Source organism: Blennius ocellaris, assembly GCF_963422515.1.
Source record: "Blennius ocellaris genome assembly, chromosome: 13".
In the NCBI taxonomy this organism is placed as follows: Eukaryota; Metazoa; Chordata; class Actinopteri; order Blenniiformes; family Blenniidae; genus Blennius; species Blennius ocellaris.
This window is the reverse complement of record NC_137662.1, coordinates 7,034,271-7,054,130: the sequence shown is the minus strand read 5'-3', so window position 1 is coordinate 7,054,130 and position 19,860 is coordinate 7,034,271. Positions and strand designations below refer to the sequence as shown.

Genomic DNA, 19,860 nt, shown 5'->3' with positions numbered 1-19,860 from the left:
TGGTCTCATTCCAGCCCACTTTGCTCTACATTTAGAGCTATTTCTCTCTGATTTATTTTATTGATTCATGTTCTCAGAGAGAAGAAGTGTTTCTGGCAAGTGTGGAGGAACAGAAACTGCTCCTTGAATCTGATGTTGGGGTGAGAAAACCATTGATTGGTTTTTCTGGATTCTGATCCATGCCGGCAAAATAGGATTTAGACTTGCACGGTAGAGTATTACATATATCTCTAAATATGAAGTGTGCAAAATTAACTAAAGACACTTTTACATGTAGCAATGTTGTGCTATTGTAAGCATGTGGAATCTGCACAGTCTTTATATATACAGACTGCAACGGCTATTCCACCTCTGGTTTTGCCCTGAAATGAGTTTATCCATCTAATTCAAAGTGAAAATTCTGCTACAAAATGGAATCCTGATGACTCCCAGATTCCTGCTACATGATTGTGAAGCTCTTCTACCACCCCCCCGGAGAAAATTCATCCCAAAATTGAAAGAAAATACAGTGAAATTTCACATTATTTTGTCACTTTCCTTATTTTTTTATTTGTTTTGAAGTGTAGTTAGTTTGATCTTCATTATGAAATCCGCTCTGGATGTCTAATGGTCAAAGTCAAGACACTGTAATTGCCACACTGAGTTGTTTTTGTGCGGATCACACCACACTCGCACAGCAGGCCACACTTTTATTTTATTTTTCCGTGGATTTGATGGACGTGAAACATGGGAGTCTGCAGTGGCTGCTGGCATGAGGGGTACAGCAGGTCGTTGATTAATCACAGGGTGGGCAGTTTAATCCCTGTTTTCTTCTTTCGGTGTGTCAAAGTGTCCTTGAGTCGAACACTTGCTCCTGATACTCGGGTCAGTGCAATGAATGGCAGCTCAGCCACTCTGTGTGCTGTGTAAAGTGAGCAGCTGCTTTGTCTTCTCCTTCGCATTGCTTGACGGCCTCACAGAACTCTGCAGCTTTTGGCACTTCAGACGTTTAGATTCGTATCCATCATGTGGCACCACTGAGAAAGGCGGCTGATTGGTTCCAAATTCATGCCGCAGCTTGATCTCGATGATCAACGATCTCAAGCATACAGTCAGAGCCATAAAGCGCTGCATTCAGCATGCAACAGATGGTACAGCCCCCACAGAGCCCTGATCTTAACATCATACAGTCTGGGATTAGAAGAGGAGACAAAAGACACTGAGGCAAAATAAATCCTCAGAAGAACTGTGACAACTTCTCCAGAATGCTTGGAACAACCTTCCCGACAAAGACCCAGAACTGAGAGTAAGTGCAGTGAGAGATCTGGAACTCTTCACTCCAAATACTTTTTCTGTCCTTGTTTTCTTATAAAGTAAATCTAGTCATGTTCATTTTACATTGCACATGGTAGCTGTTTATACCTAAAACCTGGATGCAGTAGCATATCCTCTTGCTTTTTTGGTGGTCACCAGTTTGCATGGAATTGACATGTGGAATGAACTGTTTGTGCTTCCTGCTCAATTGCGTAGAAGTCGAAGGCATATACCTGATACAAAATACGAGGTTTTCACAGTTTCACTAGATATTTACCTTTTCTCAACCCCACTTAGAAGTTTTGAAACTTCATCGTGCCATTGAAAATCTGGTTGCAAACAACTGGATTAAATGAGAATGTAGAAGGTTCATCACATTGATATTAGTTCTTAAATGATCTCATCGACTCTGTACCTTGATTGAAGACGGAACACGATGAAAGCTTGTTGATGGTGATATGAATGCCATTGTCCACATTAGCTCTTAGTATGCTGATTGCCAAGACAACTGTACAAAAAATAAGGTATTGGAGCAGAAAACCTTTAAAAGTGAACACTGATCTTTCAAAATGACACAGAATAGACTGTGGCATTATATGTGTGGGCAACTAAAGTCCTTTTGGTGACTCCTGGCCTTGTGAAATGGAAATTAGCATGCCTGATACAAATCTGCTTTGTTTTGATTTCAAAGGGGGCTATTTTATTTCATTTTGATTTTTACTGTGCTTACATATAAACCTAACAATCATCACCCCCAAATCTAAAAGAAAAATCTCAAGAACATTAATGTTTGTTTGCATGTGTACCTAACATGGATCCTTCAGCTGATGGCCCCATTTACATGAGTGAAAAGGCATCGTTTTTGCCTTTGTTTCAGAAAGGTTTTGTGTTTGCATGGCAATGTTCATTTACATGGAAAAGTCAGAAACGCTGGAAAAAAATAAAGTTAGCATGCAATGACTCCTCGTGAGTGAAGTTGTTTGTTTTTCTAATGAAACCACACACGTGCACAGAGAACAATAAGCGATAAACACCAACTATAGGGAGTGCACATATGGACAAATGATAAAAATGGATTGTTATCATGGTGACTCTCAAACTATAAAACCACTAAGTTCCAGGAGAATATGGACTGAGAGTCATTAGACTCTGGGTGTAACATTGTTATTATGCATTGACTTGTGCATGTGAAGAAGAACAATTTATTACGGTTTTAGTGCACATTGTTTTTCCCCTTTTGTTATGGAGTTTCAGTGTTTTCTAAAAAGTAGAGTTTTAAGTCATTCAAGCACCCTTTTTGTGTAATGTTTTGTGTTTTCACTTTAAAACATTGCCGTGAAAACGTGACCTCAGCCTTTAACTGATGTCATACTGTGTAATGAGGCATCTGTTAAAAACGTAACCACACAACCAAGTAATAGAAGCCTTTGAGAAACGTTTCTGTTGTGTAGTCACAGTTTAAACACCAGTCAACAAAGGGTCAGCTCTGGTCGCTCCGATTAGCCATTGTGTTAAACGAGACGAGTGCAAAAGTAAACATTGTACGTTGGTAAATACTTCTGGGATAAATACTGTATAAGCCACACAAAGAAAGAGTGTCTCTTTCACATTAAAAAAAACAGTCTTTCCCTATGCTTACATGTTTGTTCATATTGACTGTTTGTAGCAGATTTGAGTATTCACATCACTTTGTTCCGGTTGTCGAGGGGAGGGTTGTTTGTCGTGATATATGAGTTGGTAACCTGTGTGCAAGGTTGAGCCATGCAAGAGGCTCATTTATTTGATAGTCACACTTAAAATATCTCGACACAACAGTGATCACGCAAACTTCTGTATAGGAATTTGAATAGCCGAAAGATGTGAATACAACATCTTCTAATCAAGGCTCTAGAGAAATGGATGCTAATGAAACAATGCCCCCTTGATGTTTGAGGAGATAAACACACCACGACCCATATGTATGTTCTTCTTGTCGAGAGGAGCTCCATCTCTGATTCCTTGTTGACTAATAATGCCGGTTGATTTGATGGATGTGTACTTGATTCCACGTGATTTGATTACTTGTCTTTCAGTGGGGGCCCTGTTTGTGTCCGCTGCACAACGTTTTTACTGATTATGAGCGGGGCCGTGTCGCCAATGCTAAATGAGCAGAGTGACATCCACAAGCAACGAGGGGAGTACTGGCGACGCGTTGTGAGTGACACATGGCGTTTTTTTTCCCAGGACTGTCGTCAAGTCTGCAGGTCGCTCTGTCCCGGTATGCACGCCCTATCTACAGTGGTTTTGATTTGCACCCGCAGTCCAGCTCTGTGCCGAGCGCTGGCGCTGGGCACTCACGGATGATAAAATACAGTGTCGGATGGGGAGCTGGGAGTCGGGAGCCCGCGGGCTGTTCACTGGAGGATTTTAATTTTGTTTTTTTTCTCTCAATACTTTCCTCTTCCCTCTCTCCCACATTGTTTGTGCATTCTTGCGTGCACCAGTGTGATTACAGTAGGGAGGGAGGTGGAAGCACAACATTTGCAAAGACATATATCACAGATTGGCTGTGCTTTTGACGCAGCATCAATTACAAAACAACATGCTTCAGATACACTGGAATTCGACAGACTTCCAATCCGCACTCCTCACCATCATAATCCATCTCTTGGTTGTAAATCCTCACTGATGGGCAGTGTCCCACTTTATTTGCAGGCCTGATAACCTTGCAACCACTGTACTTGTGTGAGATTATGGATCAAGTTTAATTGACTTTGATAATCTGATTTTGGCGGAAGGGGGATCCTGGATTTAAGTTGTTATTACAACACAAACATGGAGATCATGCGGGCCTGTTCAGCCGCTGATATTAGAGAACAATGGTTGACATGTTTAGACGTAACATGCCAGTGTTAATCCAAGATAGGCTAAACTAAGCCGCCCTGTATGGTAATAACGTTGCCTCACAGTAATGAATTGAACTGTCAGAAGCCTGGTCACATTGGCCCCTGGCTCACAGACACAGTAATAAAGTGGTCGCTGTGATGTAATATGATAGCAATGATGATAATAACTGGAGTGGAGGAATCGCATCTGAAGCCGGCTGCCGCTGTCCCCAGCTGACATTCTGCTTTCAGCTTCTTGCGAGGAAAAGTACAACAGGGAAGGAGGAGTTCGGAGCACGAGCTACGTCGATAGCCTATCAGTCACTGTGACAGTCGGGTCAACAAGGGAACTGCAACTTCGGAGTGTTGTGCTGCACAAAAAGATCTATACATAACTTAAATATAGTTCATGTGAAACTCCAGAGAGGCAGATTCCAAGAGGCATCAAAACAGAGACGTCGGCGTTATGGGAAGGTATTAACAGGTGGAAAATAACTGCAGAAGTGGAGAAACTACAGAACTCAAGTCTGCGATGAGTATTTATAATGTGCATTCATCCCACTCGTACCTTTGCATCTGAATTGCTCCCACAGTTTGCCCCACATCACCCCAGGAGCATAAACACTGCTTCTCGGAACCATATGAACAATTTGTTCAGCGCACCCTGCAGTCCGCCTCGCCATTTTTCTCCGGCCTGATCCTTCTGCTGAAAGGGACAGTCTCCCTTCATCTTTCTTTCTTTTCCACCCCCTCTATTTCCCCTCTCCCTGAGCACTGGCTGCTGGAAGGTCTTTTTTTAACCTTTATTTATCCAGCGGAAGGTTATGCTGAGCACGCATGTTCCACTGCAGCTTTGCCCTTCTCCGCGTTTCACACCATGCTGCTGTATACTGGGACGCTGCCCCATAAAATGGCAGTTCCTCCACTGCTGGCCGCCTCGCAGCTACTCGGCCACCTCACTCAAGGATACCTGTCACTTTATCACTTTCAGCTGTTTTTAGTTGCTCTGCAAGCATTCTTGTTTGCCTTAAATCTGAAAGCTTTTTCTTATGCTTTTAAAATAATATCTTTTAAAATTGATGTAATATTCAAAATAATTATTCACTAAAATCTTTAAATAGAACAATCACATTTCAGAACTCTATTTCGACTGTGTTTCACGTGTAAAATCCTGGGTATTTTCTTTGACTCTGAGATTGTATTCCCCATATTAAGAACATAACAAAAATAGAATTTTATCACTTGAAGAACATAACCAGAGTCCGCCTATTTCTCTCCCTGGCCAGCAAGGAGGTGCTGATGCATGCTTTTATCTCCAGTCGCTTAGACTATTGTTATGCTCTGCTTTCTGGTCTTCCCCAAAAACCTATCAGCAGACTTCAGCTGCTCCAGAATCCAATGCACTGCTTTGGCTACCTGTGTGTTTCAGGATTGATTTTAAGATTTTATTATTAGTTTTTAAATGTCTTAATGGTCTTGGGCCTTCTTTCCTTTGTGACCTGCTTTTACAATCTGAGCCCTCGTGGCCTCTGAGGTCCTCTGGCAGCGGCCTGTTACGGGTTCCTAGTGTCAGGACCTATGGTGAGGCCAGGTTCTGTCACGATGGCCCTTGTTTGTGGAACAGCCTGCCGGGGGGCCTCAGGGCGACAGAGACTGTTGGTGTTTTTGAAGGCAGGCTCAGAACTCACTTTTTTAATTTTGCATTTAATTAGCTGACTATTTTGCTTACTTATTATTCTTTTTTCTAATGGAGTCAATGTTGTACCTTAATCCTTTATTTCATTTATGAATTCATTGTATAAGCTCCTATTTATTTATGTATTTATTTTTATTAATTGATTATTTTTACTTGTTATTTTCTTATCTTTTCTTATTATTAATTGATGCACTTTATTAGCTCCTATTTATTTGATCCCAGTATCTCCTCACGGGGGCTCTCCACATCAGGAGTTGGGTCTGATCTGCCTGTGGGGGGCGTTGTCCTCGGGACCATTCTGGCCATGGCGGTGGGAGCTCTGCACTGTGGTTCACTGACCGTGGTGTGGGCTCCTGATCGGTTGGGTCGGCTTCCCGAGGATGGTGTTGGTGTTTTCCCTCCTGGATCAGCAGGAGGCCATTCTTACATCAGTTTTTATATTTTGTTACAAGCAGTTGAGGTTGGTGGTGGTGTGTGTGTGTGTGTGTGTGTGTGTGTGTGTGTGTGTGTGTGTGTGTGTGTGTGTGTGTGTGTGTGTGTGTGTGTGTGTGTGTGTGTGTGTGTGTGTGCGCGTGCGCGTGCGCGTATATATTCGTGCACATGTTTTAATTTTAATTTTATTCTCTTTTTTGTGAAGCACTTTGTGTTACGATTTTTCGTTGCATGAAATGTGCTCTAGAAATTAAATTTGATTTGATTTGATTTGACTTCGCATCGTGTTTGTATGTTTGCTTCAGAAAGGTTTTGCGCTTACACGGCAATGGCGCCAGAAACACTGAAAACTATGTAGCTTTCACATTGAGCCATTAGTGGGGGGCTGTTGTTTGTTTGTTTGCAACCCTTGTCGTGTAAATGCAAACCCGAAACCTAACACGAGTTTTGCATCTCCTCTTGAATTCATTACTATGTGAACCAGCCCTGAGAAAGACCAGAGAATGACCGACTTAGATACAGTTCTGCTCATTTGATTTCATGTATTAATTTATTTGCATGGGACAATGCATATTAATGAACAAGCAACCCGTTCTGTAAATATGCCAGATTTAGCCCAGAGCTCATTTCCATATGTAGTCCCATGGTGTAAAACCATACCACCAAGCACAAACATACATAAGTACCATGATACATGTAAAACATTCCACATGGTAGAAAACACACCACATTACAATACATATATGACATAACACGCGAGGAAACAAACCACATTACCAAACAGACATTACAGCATTTAAAAATATTACTACATCTATCACTAAAGTGCTCAAATTAGGTGCCATATCACACATTCCAAATAATAACCATACACTCCTCCCTCCCCCCAAGAGTTGTTGTCTTCCTCAATAGTCAAAAAAGTCAGTAAATTGATGTGTTTGTATTCTCTGCAAAGTCTAAATGATCCTGTGCGGGTCAAAACCCTGACTCTTCATCTTTGGCTCCGGCTCACAAACTTCCACAACATGAAGTAAATTATCAGTTTGTTGTGTTGTTGTTGATTAATTGAAGTTTTAGTCAAAAATTATAAAGTGCACGAGTGGATCAGTTCTGGCTCAGCAGTAGTTGGGACTGGTGTTAAATTACAGTGGTAATAAATATAGCTCTGTTGTAAGTGAGATTTCCTGGATTATTTCTGGCATGAGCCTGGACAATATATTAATTTTGGGGAGCTCTAAATAATGAAAAGCTGTTGTAGTTTAGTCCTAATATATGAAACCCAACCTTTTCAATTGGCAGTGTTTGTAAACTTTTTATAATGATGTTTTAGAATATCCCCGTGTTCCCATGTCCAAGCTGATGCAATCAGATTGTGTGTTTTGGCTGAGAAATAATTAAACTCTTTGTTGTATCACATTTATTTTGATCAAGCCATCAACAAATTGTTTGGTCTCAATCCTATTTAAATGGTTTTTGTTGATGTAACTTTCTGCTGTAACAATACAAACAAAAATGATTGCTTTGTTTCATTCATTTATTTAAAAACAAACTAATCCCCTGGCTCATCACTTGAATCAGATAATTCCTAGAGCTGTAAATCTGCCTCACAGCTCAGATAGGAGCACTTTCCCTCATCGTGCAGCTTCGCTGCTACCTGATTTCAAGCCTTTCTGTCAAAAGCTCAGGTGGAAGGATGATGTTTAGACTGTCGTAGTTCAGATGGATGCTGGGAAACGGTGCGTTCGGCTGTTAGCAGAGCTTTCAGGCCTTTAATCAGCATCCAATTTGCATAGCACTAATTCAAAATGTGTTTCAAGTATCGAGCGCACGTACTGTGGAAAAGTTGTACAAATTAAAAGTGCTGGGGAAAAAAGCCTCCCCGATTGGCGACGTCTCCTCATTTTCAGCCGTAATGCTAATGGACAGTGCTCTGACAAAGTGCCATCATTGTCAGGCAGAGAAAGAAAGACAATCCCAAAAATTGACGAAAAGAAGGTAGATAGTGCTTTGAATATTAACATACTGTGATTTAAAGGGAACCAATTATGTTGATTTCCAGATTTTTTTTTTTATGTGCTGGAACTTGGACACAGTAACTTTTTGTGAGTCACAGTTAAATCTTTCAAAACCTTTTTTTTTTAATCTTATAACGATCCTCACTTAGACCTCAGTCTGTGGCTACTACCTCTTTAAGGTATCCTCAACACTATGCTCTTCATTCAGTGTAGTTTTTTTTTTTTCATTTGATACTCGCCTCACTGCCCAGCTGGCCACTGACATGGTTGAAGCAGTATGAACACATAGATGAATGGGATGAATGCGAATCCTTTTACCACAGGCAGGACTTGCCTCACATACTTCCTATAACCATAACTCCTCCATCATTTATGGCAGGGTGTCAAACATTTAGGCCTGTGGGCCCAAAGAGCTCCAATCTGGCCCTTCAAACTACCAATCAAATGGGAAAAATGTCAAAGAAAACAGATTTTTTAAACACATTTTTGAAGAGTAGTGGAAACAACACAACACTGAGACTCAAGCTGAGGTATTGGTGATGCTGCCATGAAGTCTATCTACCTGCCATGTTGTCACCATGAGTTTGTACAAACACCCATAATGCAACAGCTATTGGTGAAGGTTTTGGGACAATTTACAGTTTTTGGCAAAAATATGCATATTTTTGTCACGTATACTCAAATTTAAAGATTATTACACCACTGTTTTACCGGCCCGGCCCACTCATGTTGAAATTATACTATCTAGCCCCTGAACTGAAACGTGTTTGACACCTGTGACTTATGATATCTAAAGAGTTTCAAAAAGCAGATAATTTGAAATTTATAGCCCTATATGGGTCATTATGGTCGCTTTCAAGACTCCCAAAGTACAATCATCCAATCCCAGACACCATTTACCAGAAAGTTGCACATTTGTGACATGAGCGTCCTCGTACCATCAAAAAGACTTATTGATAATGGGAAAAGTGCCAATTGTTGAAAGCTAAATCTATCCTGGATGAAGGGACTGGAGCACTCACTCATAAGACATATTTTGATGGTTCTACAGCATTAAAATGCAAACCAGGTTCTCAGAGTTTCTCACTGTTGGTCATTACATTGCCAGTAGAAAGTCGGCTCATTCCTCATGTACTAAATGTCAAATATCAACTTTTGTAGTCATAAGGCAGAGGCGTGATGGGTTGTGGATTTCAGGAAAAGCCGCTCAGCACAGAGCTGAGGGCAGCTGTGTTTTATTTGCGGAGTTCAGGACTGGTTATAGACTCAGGAGGCGAGAAAGTGAAGTTCACAGCCAACATTATAAGCCCAGAGATGATGATAATGTGCCCAACGAGACCGTTTGACTTCCTCCCTAACACCTAAAGCCGTTTAACTCGGTGCTGCCGTCACTCATCATGTGATGCTGAGCAATCGCGTTAAACTCTCCCCCCGAATGTTTGAACTGGTTTTAGTTTTTACAGCTACTGCGCCCAAATCCCAAAGGAAAGGATTTTCCTTTGACCTTTAGTTAAGTTGATGCTTGTAGTTATTTTTCATGATCTAAACTCCTATGAAGTGCTATTTGCTCTTTCATTCTATAAATCAGCTTACTGACTTTAAAGCTTCAATTCAGCAGGATTTCTTGCTGATGCTAGAGGCCATGGTTTCTTTTGTGTGTGTGTGTGTGTGTGTTTTTTTTTTTGTAACATCAGTTCATGGAGCTGTAATTAACACCAGCTTTCTTTGTCCTTCCGTGCCATCGCTCCGAGGACAAATCCAAACTTAATGATTCCCTGCAAATCTATAACTACTAAAATGATGTGAAGCTGTTTACAGTTGCAATGTGTTTGTCTTTCTTCTTCCTCCCCCAGAAGGCCCACTTGTTCTTTTATTCTCTCCTTCTGTCTCATTTTCTTTCCTCCTCCTTCATTCCTCTCCTCGTGATCGGTGGCTTGTATCAAAGTCCACCTGTACATTTGATTGTTCGGCTCTTTTGTTATTTTCTACCAATTTTCAAACGCATAAGATCCTGCGATGTGGGTTAAAGCTCTTCTAAGTATTATCTTTACATTGGTATGAGGACAGATATTATGTGATGGTCTAAAGGCCGTGACAAAGCGCGATTTTCGACAATCCCAGATGAAAGATCACAATCGCTGAAGAATCGTGGTGAAATCTCTGGTCCTGTCTCTAAATCGGCGGTGCTATGTCCTACTGTGAGACTGGTTCAAGGACGACTGTTGTCATGGTCTTGCGATCAAAGACAACCTGCGATAAAATTCAGTCAGTGGCAGATATTGGGGGGTGATTGTGACTGCTGCTGCGAGCTACGGCAACTAACTAAAGTTGTCCAGATCCATTCTGAATATATTTTTTAAGCCACTTTGATCATTCATTTAAATAATATCATAAGCAGATTTTTAGTTTGTTGCTTTATGTCTTTCTGATAAGACACTGTCTATCTTGAAATGTCTCGATATGAATGAATTAGGCAATATGACATTTAATAAAGTACTCATACTCAAAAAAAGTGGTATCGGTGCACCCCTAATAAGTAATTGTGCTGTGGTGCTTGTGTTCGAGTTTCTTTATTAGTTGTGCTGTGTTTCTTTTATTTCTGTTGTTTTTTGGCGTCTGCTGGTTTTTATGTTTGTGTAGGGATTTCTTTGTATTGTAGTTGTTTTGATTTTTTTTTAGGTTTAGGGTTTGTTTTATATATATATATATATATATATATATATATATATATATATATATATATATATATATATATATATATATATATATAAAAAACTACAATATATTTTGATGTGGTTCTTGTGTCGGTTTTGTTTCAGAATGTTTGTTGTGCTGCTTGTATTTCTGTTATGACTTTAGTATCAATGTTGTTATTGCTTCAAATTGCTGTGGTGGGTGTTTTTTTTTGTGGTGTGATTTATTCATTTTTGTTATGCTGCCACCATACATATCTCATGTAAAACAGGCTTGATAAACACTCTGGCAATTTTGGAAAAGCTATTTAGCTCCAAGCAAAAGAACATAATGAAACATTTAGCACCTGAAGATAATTTCCTCTCAGAACAATCTAAAAATAAAGCCTTAAACAACTCATTGTAAACTTAAAACCTGTTTAAGACTGCTCTAAGTTGTGCCTTCAGGTGCTCTCACAGTTAGTATTTCTTCATTTGTGCAGTCCACATAGCATATGCATGCTTTTTAATTACAATCCTGTCCCCCCGTCCTTCTAATTCTTTGTCATTATTTTGTTTTGTTTTTTATTAAATTTCTTTTTGCATAAATTGTCTTCCTGAATGGGTTTCAGACAGATGCCGAGGAATACTGGCTTCACTTCTACCTGGATATTGTCCATGTTGATGATTGAAATGGCAGCTGTACCCTGCAGATTTTATCAGCTGTAGTCCGCAACCTCATTAAATTCGCAATAACCCCCCCCCCCCCATTCACGTTATTTTAAAACACATTTTCAGCTGATGTTTGTACATTTTCCAGTGAGATATGTCGGCAGCCGTCGATGGCCGCACGGTTGGGTTAGGGTTTGAGCCACTGCATGATCCAAATTTGTATATTGTTCTTTTGGATTTTTGAGAGTTTGAGGAGAAACAGATACCAGCCTCCAAAACTTTTGATCCATGATCCAGTGGATCTTGGTCCAGTTTGAAGAGGAACACAAAGCTGGATCGACTTGTTACAGATGTCATGTTGTACTATAAGCCAACTCTTGTGAGTGGTTCAAGAAAAACCGTGGATGAATATGAGGCTTACACAGTAAGGTTTCACATGAAAAACACATAGTTTTTACCTTTTCCTTTCTGGATTTGTGTTTGCATGACAGTGTTTTGAGAACAGCGTCCATTTACATGGAAATCGCTGAAAAATTATGTAATTTTCATGCTGGGCCATGTTGGTTGTTTTGTAATGTACACAGATAATTGAAAGGACCGACAGTTAAGTTGGAATGCTATTAGTGATGACTGTGAACTATAAACTACCAAGTCCCAGGAGAATATGGCCCAGGAGTCATGACACTCTGGAGGCTGCCATTGTCATTATTGTCAATCAACTCACGCATGTGAACCGTTAACCACGACCGTGGTGCACTGCCGCATCATATTAAAAATATTGCGTTTTAAGTGACTCTGAGCAATGTTGTCGTGGAAACGGGGACATCCAAAATGCAACAAGAGTTTTACATTTTCTCTGGAAGACATTGTAGACTTAATAAGGCCCAAGACCAACTTGGAACAAAACTCATTTTTCAGACTTTAACGTAATGTTAAAGTAAAGAGAACAAGCCTCTTTATATTTATTATTTCTTACAGATCACAATCTCACCAATATTTAAAAAAATTTTGTGATAACTCAGTTTCCGAGTTTCTTGAAATTAGATCTCAGAGCAGTGATTATTATCAGAGCCTTTTTAATTCATAAATGAGAAAAATGTGTTGAATAGGTTAAGGACCAAAGGATGGAGGAATGAGGCCTTGTGAGGAGTGAGAACAGTTTGTCCATACACCAGAGAGATAATTAAATGCAATGAAACATGATAAGGTGTTACTGGAGTCCTGTAAACACACATCTGCTAATATCCACCAACAAACATGAAGAAGCGAGATGGTAGAGTGATGGGACATGGCTAAATGAGAATCGTCATACAGTTTGGGAGTGGTCCCACCAAAAGAAAGCAATCCAAAATGAGAATGATGCCTGGAGAAACTACAGGCCTTTGCTACCCAAAAGGTGCAGAATATTCAGCTAAACATGGAATAATCTTGAGCATTGACATTATGATTTGATGCGTGATTCGTTGATATGAAATCATGACTCATTGCACTTTACCATGGTCAAAAATTGTTTATCACATCTCAGTCACTCTTTTACTATATGGATATTGTCAATGTCGATTTCACCATAATAATAAATTTGCAATATACTGTAAAGCCCAACCACAGGAAGGTAGCACATATTCCCGGTTGGATCAATCAGCTCCAGTATAGTGACTCAGTCGAAGCAGCTCAGCTGGGTGAAGCATGCATATAAGCATCCACCTGATATGCATGTTAAACTGGATAGCAGCAGCAGGCAGTCCAGCTTCCACCTGAGCTGCAGCAGCACAAAGGTACCATAATCCAGCCACCAACAGCCCAGAAGGGGAAGAAACGGGCCCAACCAAGCACTCAAGCAAGCCCATAACCCCAAGGCCTCCGTAAGCCTGTCCTGCTTTGCCCTTCTCAGTGCAGATGTATGTGTGTAGCTCATTAAAATTGGATGAGGCACCCAGGAAGGGAGCGGGTGGTCTCCACCACAAGCTTTCCTGCAGTGCATCCTACTGAATAGAAATCCCAACCAATGCCCAAGCCCAGTCTGAATGCGACCTGCCTGAGAAACTGGACTGTGAAGAACTCTTGGCATCTTTATGCAGATCAGCTCTTAATGATTTTGTCATGTTGAAATGCTAAAGAGAAATACAATTTGGTACTAAGCACTCGGGAAGAGCGAGACAACTTTAACCTGCAAACACAGTGTTGCACAATGTGTGACAGCAGTGCGATTTGAACGTCTCCAAGAATTTTGTGCGAATGCATTGTGCCAGATGCTGCAGGGAGTATTCCCACGTTGCACTTGTGAGTTTCACTGGCTCTGACTGCGGTGCTGTACGGCTCCAGCATGATCAAGGCCTCTTTCTCCAATGCTCACGAGTCTACCCAATGCACAGTGGTGCGTTTTTGTGAGCATTCCCACCACGAATAAGTATTGCATTGTACTTACAATAGACCCCCAATATATTTGCTACCAGGACTGCATCCACAGATTGAGTCAGACGTTATTTCAAACATCTGTATAATAAATTAAATGAATCATATGGTGGCAGCATAAAAGGCACAGAAATGTCTATAATCTAGCAGATTTTTTTACTTTTGTGGGGCTCACGATGGCATTTGAAGAACAGAATAATGTAGACAGTGCATTGCAAACCCTTGATATGATGAAAGAAAGTTACTTTTGTGGTTTCTGTGAGTCCCTTAAGAGAACCCACAGTTGGTGGTCGTAATGTTTTGCTTCCTCGCTGTATGGCTTGACTGGACTTGACTGTGACTAAATCAGGATTGGTAATCAGCTATGTATTATGAATGGATAAGATGCATGTTTAATGCATCAAAAGTGATTCGTTTTTTTTAAGTTTGGAGATGGGGATAAATAAAATATGTGGGTAGTTTTCAGAGAAACGTGGAGCAAATACAAGACTGCTTCTTGAAAGAGTCTTTAATCAGACTAGATCGGACGGTTTTAGGGTGGTATGGCTGTGAGCAAATTAAAATGAAAAAAAAAAAAAAGATGTGTGGGAAACATTAGAGCAATGGCCGCTAATACTTGCATAGACATTGCTTTACACTTTTGAAAGTTACATTGCGTGTAATTTGTTTTTTAACTTGAACTTCACAGATGAGGGTTGGACTGACCATTTCTATGACAAACACATCTCACATAAACTCCTGAACCTTTTCTCCCTGCTGCCTGGGCCACCATCTTTTTTTTTTTTTTTTTTTTTTAAACAACAGTGTGTTCAAATGATCAGTTGCAGTTCACGACCCCGCTCGCAGGCCCCTGACACGTTCATCAGCCTTTAGATAAACCGGGTGAGAGAATATCTTTCCCACACGACTCGCCCAGACGCTGATGAAGTCAGACAGCGTGTGCGTGGATCACTCTCGCAGACGTAAACTCGCGCTGAGCTGGCGGGTGTTAGGGAGATAAGGCGTGCTTTATTTAGCAGCACTACAGTGCAGCCCGGGTGGGTGACGTCACCCTCAGCACCACCACCTGCCCCGTGGCGTACATCGAGGTGCGGTCAACTGCGCGAGAAACAAATGTGCTTTTTCCCTGGCAGCTCTCTCTCCGTTTGCTCATACAGCTGATCCAAAGTGAACACATACAAACATAAACAGAGATATTAAAAAAAGTTGTGTTAGGGTTTTAAGCTGTGTGTGCTGGAGACGTGCAGAAGTCTGTTCTGTGGAGAGCAAATCGACTGCGATGTTGATAGGAGCTTAATGAGCGTCTGTTAGCAATATGTCTTTCAGAGACACAAAAAGCGACTTAACTTTCTTTTCATTTTTGTCTCGTCTGCCTGGCTCTGAGCCATCTTTGTTTTGCTTTTTTTTTTTTTACTGTTGGCAGGCTAGGAAGCTTATACTATTGTTGCATTGAGTCACTCCGACAGAGAGTGTCAGCTAAACGCCCAAAATGTAAAAATGTAAATGCAAAGAGGGGAAGAATATTCTCTCGACAAGCCTCTATCTCTTTCCTGCTGATTTGAACGGCGTTCCAACTGACAAATGTTTCCTTCCACGTCCGTTTAGTATGTTGCTCACATATCTTGCTGCTGCAGTGTGCAGTGCCTGTGCATATGTAGCACTCATCCTGCTTTTCTAGTGTATTGTAAAAAAGCTGTCATCAATTGTTTTATTTTGTTAGATAGATAGATAGCTAGATAGATAGCTAGAGAGATAGATAGATAGATAGATAGATAGATAGATAGATAGATAGATAGATAGATAGAATAAATATACTGTATTTGTTATGGTTTTAGTCTGATCCCCGCTTTTTTTCCCCTCTTCCTCCACCTATTGTTTCTGCAACAGGATCTGAAGAAGGTGCTGTCTTTCCCCCCTTACCCTGGGGAGTTCTTGCACCCGGTCGTGTATGCCTGCACGGCGGTCATGTTGCTCTGCCTCTTCGCCTCCATCATCACTTACATCGTGCACCACAGGTAAGACAGGATTTGCTCGTGTTGGGGAGATGGATGTTTGGATGTTGCCTATTGATGTAATGTCACAGTTTTTTTTATTTGGGGTAACGCATTAGTGACTGATTAAAAATGTTACACAATCACAATAACTGAGGTCTCTGGCTGAGGTCCAGTTGTTGTTTTTGGAATACATGAAAACATTCAGAGAGCTGCTGTCTCCTTTTGTCCGACTCATTGTGTGTAAGTCGGCCACTTTTCTTACAAACGCACTGCACTGAATTACTTGAATGGACTGTTCTGTGTCAGTTGGTAATTATGAATCTACATGGATAAAACTTACTTGTGGGGTTCATCAAGGTTCCATCCTTGGGCCTTGCCTTGCCTTGCCTTGCCATGTCTTTTCTTGCTCAAAAGGAACAACTTCTATGGGTTGGACCCCAACATATCTGGTGGTCATTTGTACATCATCCAGTTCTGTCCCCCTTCTTTCATTGGTAACTACACTCGAACCTTGGTAATATGTTCTGTTGATCTTGTTCAAGCAACTAAGTCCTCTGTATTCTACATATGTCAGTATTTCCATACACATTACAGCTTAATACAGTGGTGTAGTGGTTATCATAGCGAGAAAGTGGTAGAATTGAGTTAAAACTTGGTGATGCTTTGTGATGGGCCTGTGATGTCCATGGTGTACTTTGCCGTCACCCATTCTGAGGTGGGATCAGGCTGCAGCACCCTGCAAATCTGAACTGGATAAAGCTGTATGGATGGATGCATTAAAAGACACCATTTCAGATCTAATTCTGAGGCATTGTGAAATTGAGCTATCGTAAGCCCCATTTACCCTGTTTTCAAGTGAAAACGCAAAACCTTCATTATGTTTTGGATGTCTGTTTCCACGACAATGGAGTCGTTGTTGATTCAACAGTGCTCCGACTAGTGGAAAAGTGGGGAGAAAATAACTTTCTGAAAAGGCTCTGATTCTGCCCACATGTAGATGGAGAAAATGCTGTTACTGTGCATTCGCACCTTGGCTGTAATAAATAGATCTTCTCCTCATGTGTGAATAGATGGACAGTAACAACAATGGTGGCCTCCCGGTCCATATTCTCCTGGGACTTGGTAGTTTTATAACAATCAAACTTCGTACTCACCATCGTTAATGTTTATAGTATGTTATTTTCTGTGCGTATGCATATTGTTTCATTACAAAAACAACCAACAGCTGCAACTCGTCGCCTGCCATGCTAACACCTTCATTTTTAGTGTTTCTGCTGTTTCCGTGTAAATGGAAAACATTTTCAAGGCGTTGGCCTGCACAAAAAATGCAAAAACAATGCGTTTTCACATCCAACATGTCAGATATAAAGATATTCTTATTTAAGTACTGTTAACATCTAACTGCATTCACAATGCTCTTGATATACAAAGTACATAAAGTTTGATGGTTTATCTTCAGAAGATATATTTGCTGCTTCTTTAAGACCTTTTTTGTTTGCATTAATTTTTCTATCATGTTTATTTACATATTCACATTATACGACATCTTGCTTCAACTAACTGAAGTAACTTCAGCTGATATAAATGAAATAATCAGTAATCAGACTGACAATAAGACCGCATCAGCATTTTTACAAAAGCGACCCAAGAATATTTTTCTTAGTAACTCCACCCGTTTGCAGATGTAATTCTACAGAACTACTTTCAGGTCGTTGCACAACTCTCCCTCTAACAAAGTAGAGTAAATGAAAAAAGGAGTTATTTAACTATTACCGCCAACTGTAATTGAGTAGTAATCTTCAGTACCTTGCAGAACAATGGTTTAGCTTTAATCCTCTCCTGGCTGCTGTGCCTTGATTTCTCCAGCCATTAACTTCACCTCTGCTCGCAGTCGGGCAGGCAGATGCTTCATTTCTCACCTTTTTACATTGATGGTTGTTTTGGTCACAGATCCCAGGCCGACTGTGGTGTGAGTCGAACACTTCAGGCCGACGTAGTAACGCGCCACCGTTATTACGTTCATGAAGAAGACATGCACTCATGTGTGCATGTGTGTGTTTATAAGCAGTCATGGCAGAGAGACATGATTCTAAAGGATTTCTGAGGGGTACTTAGGCCACCTTTGTTCCTTTTATCCCATAGAGAGATGAAGGCAGAGGATTGCCGTTTGGCTCATGTGGCGTTGCACGCTGGCATCTGTCTGCTCCTCTCACGCTGATCTGCTCTGGATGGTGCTATTAAAGCAGGGGGGCGTCTAACTGGCATATTGTTACGGTACGCCACTTCCCTCGCCTGTTTTTCAGGTCGTTTTGTCATGTTGTTGGCATTGATGCAGTGTCATTGTTTTGGATTCCAATTGGTTTTCAATAGCTTGAGCTATTAACAAAGACAATTCCTTGATTTGGCCTAAGATGGCAATTTTTTTCAATCTTTTTATTTTCTTGTTCTGGGATCAGAGTGCAGACTTTCTGAAATAATACAGCAGCATTTTCATTTTACATCCATCTGTGACACCTGGGACGGAGACAGGGTGCGTCCTTCTGCAGTCAGACAGCGACAACAGCATATGGGGCTCCAAACAGCAGCATCACTTTCTGTCCTTAAGCACTGCAGTATCGGAGTCTGAAGGAAAAATAGTTGCAAGAGACAGCAAGATGCTTTTGTGTAATCAAATGAAAAAAACAATATTAATACACAGACCTACAAAAAAAGAAAGGTAAAACACTGTTACTCCAACTCTAAAAAAGAGATAATTGCAACATATTAAATGGCCTAATTTTTCCTTATGATGTTTTTTTTTTTTTTTTTTTAAGTTAATGGCATGCAATTGCTTTGTTGTACAATGTAAGCTCTTATTACACTTGATAGTTTGTGATAATAGAGTTTGATAGGATCTTTGCACAACTGTTCAACAAGTGATGTAGGGTAAGGTCAATAAGATCAGTCACTGTAGAAAACAATTTTTATATTTAATTTTTGATAGTAAATTATATAAAAATGCTTTATAAATCCTGTGAAGCTTTTAGTATTCAGTCTGCTGCCATATTCACACAACATGTGTTCAAAGATGGTGTTTGGAAATGAGCTGCTGAGGCTTTCTTCACCTTGAGAGGTTATAATGACCAATTAACATCACACGTCTGCACAGTTTATATTATAAATGATCATGGAAAACAAAAAGACACAAAAAGCCTGTTTTATTTTTGTATTTTAACTGACAAACTTCAGCAAACAGATGTAAAGCTGTTTTCAGTTGGTTCACAGTCACAGAAATATCATTTTTTGACTGCAAAAGACAGAATGGTTATTTTCACAAAACAGCTGTTGCTATGGCTTCTGTTGTGTAATTACAAGAGACGCTGATGATGCATGACGTCACGTAGTACTCTTGATTGTATCAGGGAGCTTTCATGAGTACAAGTATGATTACGAGTAGTTTGTGGCAACCCATAGCCTTCACGTACCGTTTGTGTTTGGAGTATTAATATAGCCTTTATGGCATTTAAGTACTCATATCGGTGCTCGGTATCGGCAAGTAACTAAAGCTTCGTACTCATACCTGACCTCGTCCTTTAAAAAAGTGGTATTGGTTCATCCCTTGTTCAACCAACTGAGTTGGGTCATTTTTACTGCAAAGCTGGATGAAGCCTCAACAACATTTTGTGTTCTTGATATGATAGAGTTATTTATCGTATGTCAGAGGTTTTATGGATTAAAAAATTGATACATTTCAGTCTCAATACTTAGCAGGATATAGTACAATTATATCATGACCTGCAGCTGCATCTCGATTCCTGATGTCACTCAGCG

At 40.4% G+C, this 19,860-nt stretch overlaps 1 protein-coding gene across 1 annotated transcript in view; it reads left to right on the top strand.

Annotated features, from left to right (window-relative positions):
* adgra1b (adhesion G protein-coupled receptor A1b) overlaps positions 1-19,860 on the top strand; it is a gene marked incomplete at its 3' end in the record, with an annotated part of 214,341 nt that overhangs the window by 148,706 nt on the left and 45,775 nt on the right. The window contains exon 15 of the mRNA XM_080508039.1: positions 15,944-16,071. Within this exon, the coding sequence (XP_080364165.1) occupies positions 15,944-16,071 (128 nt within the window). The remainder of the gene's footprint in view (positions 1-15,943; positions 16,072-19,860) is intronic.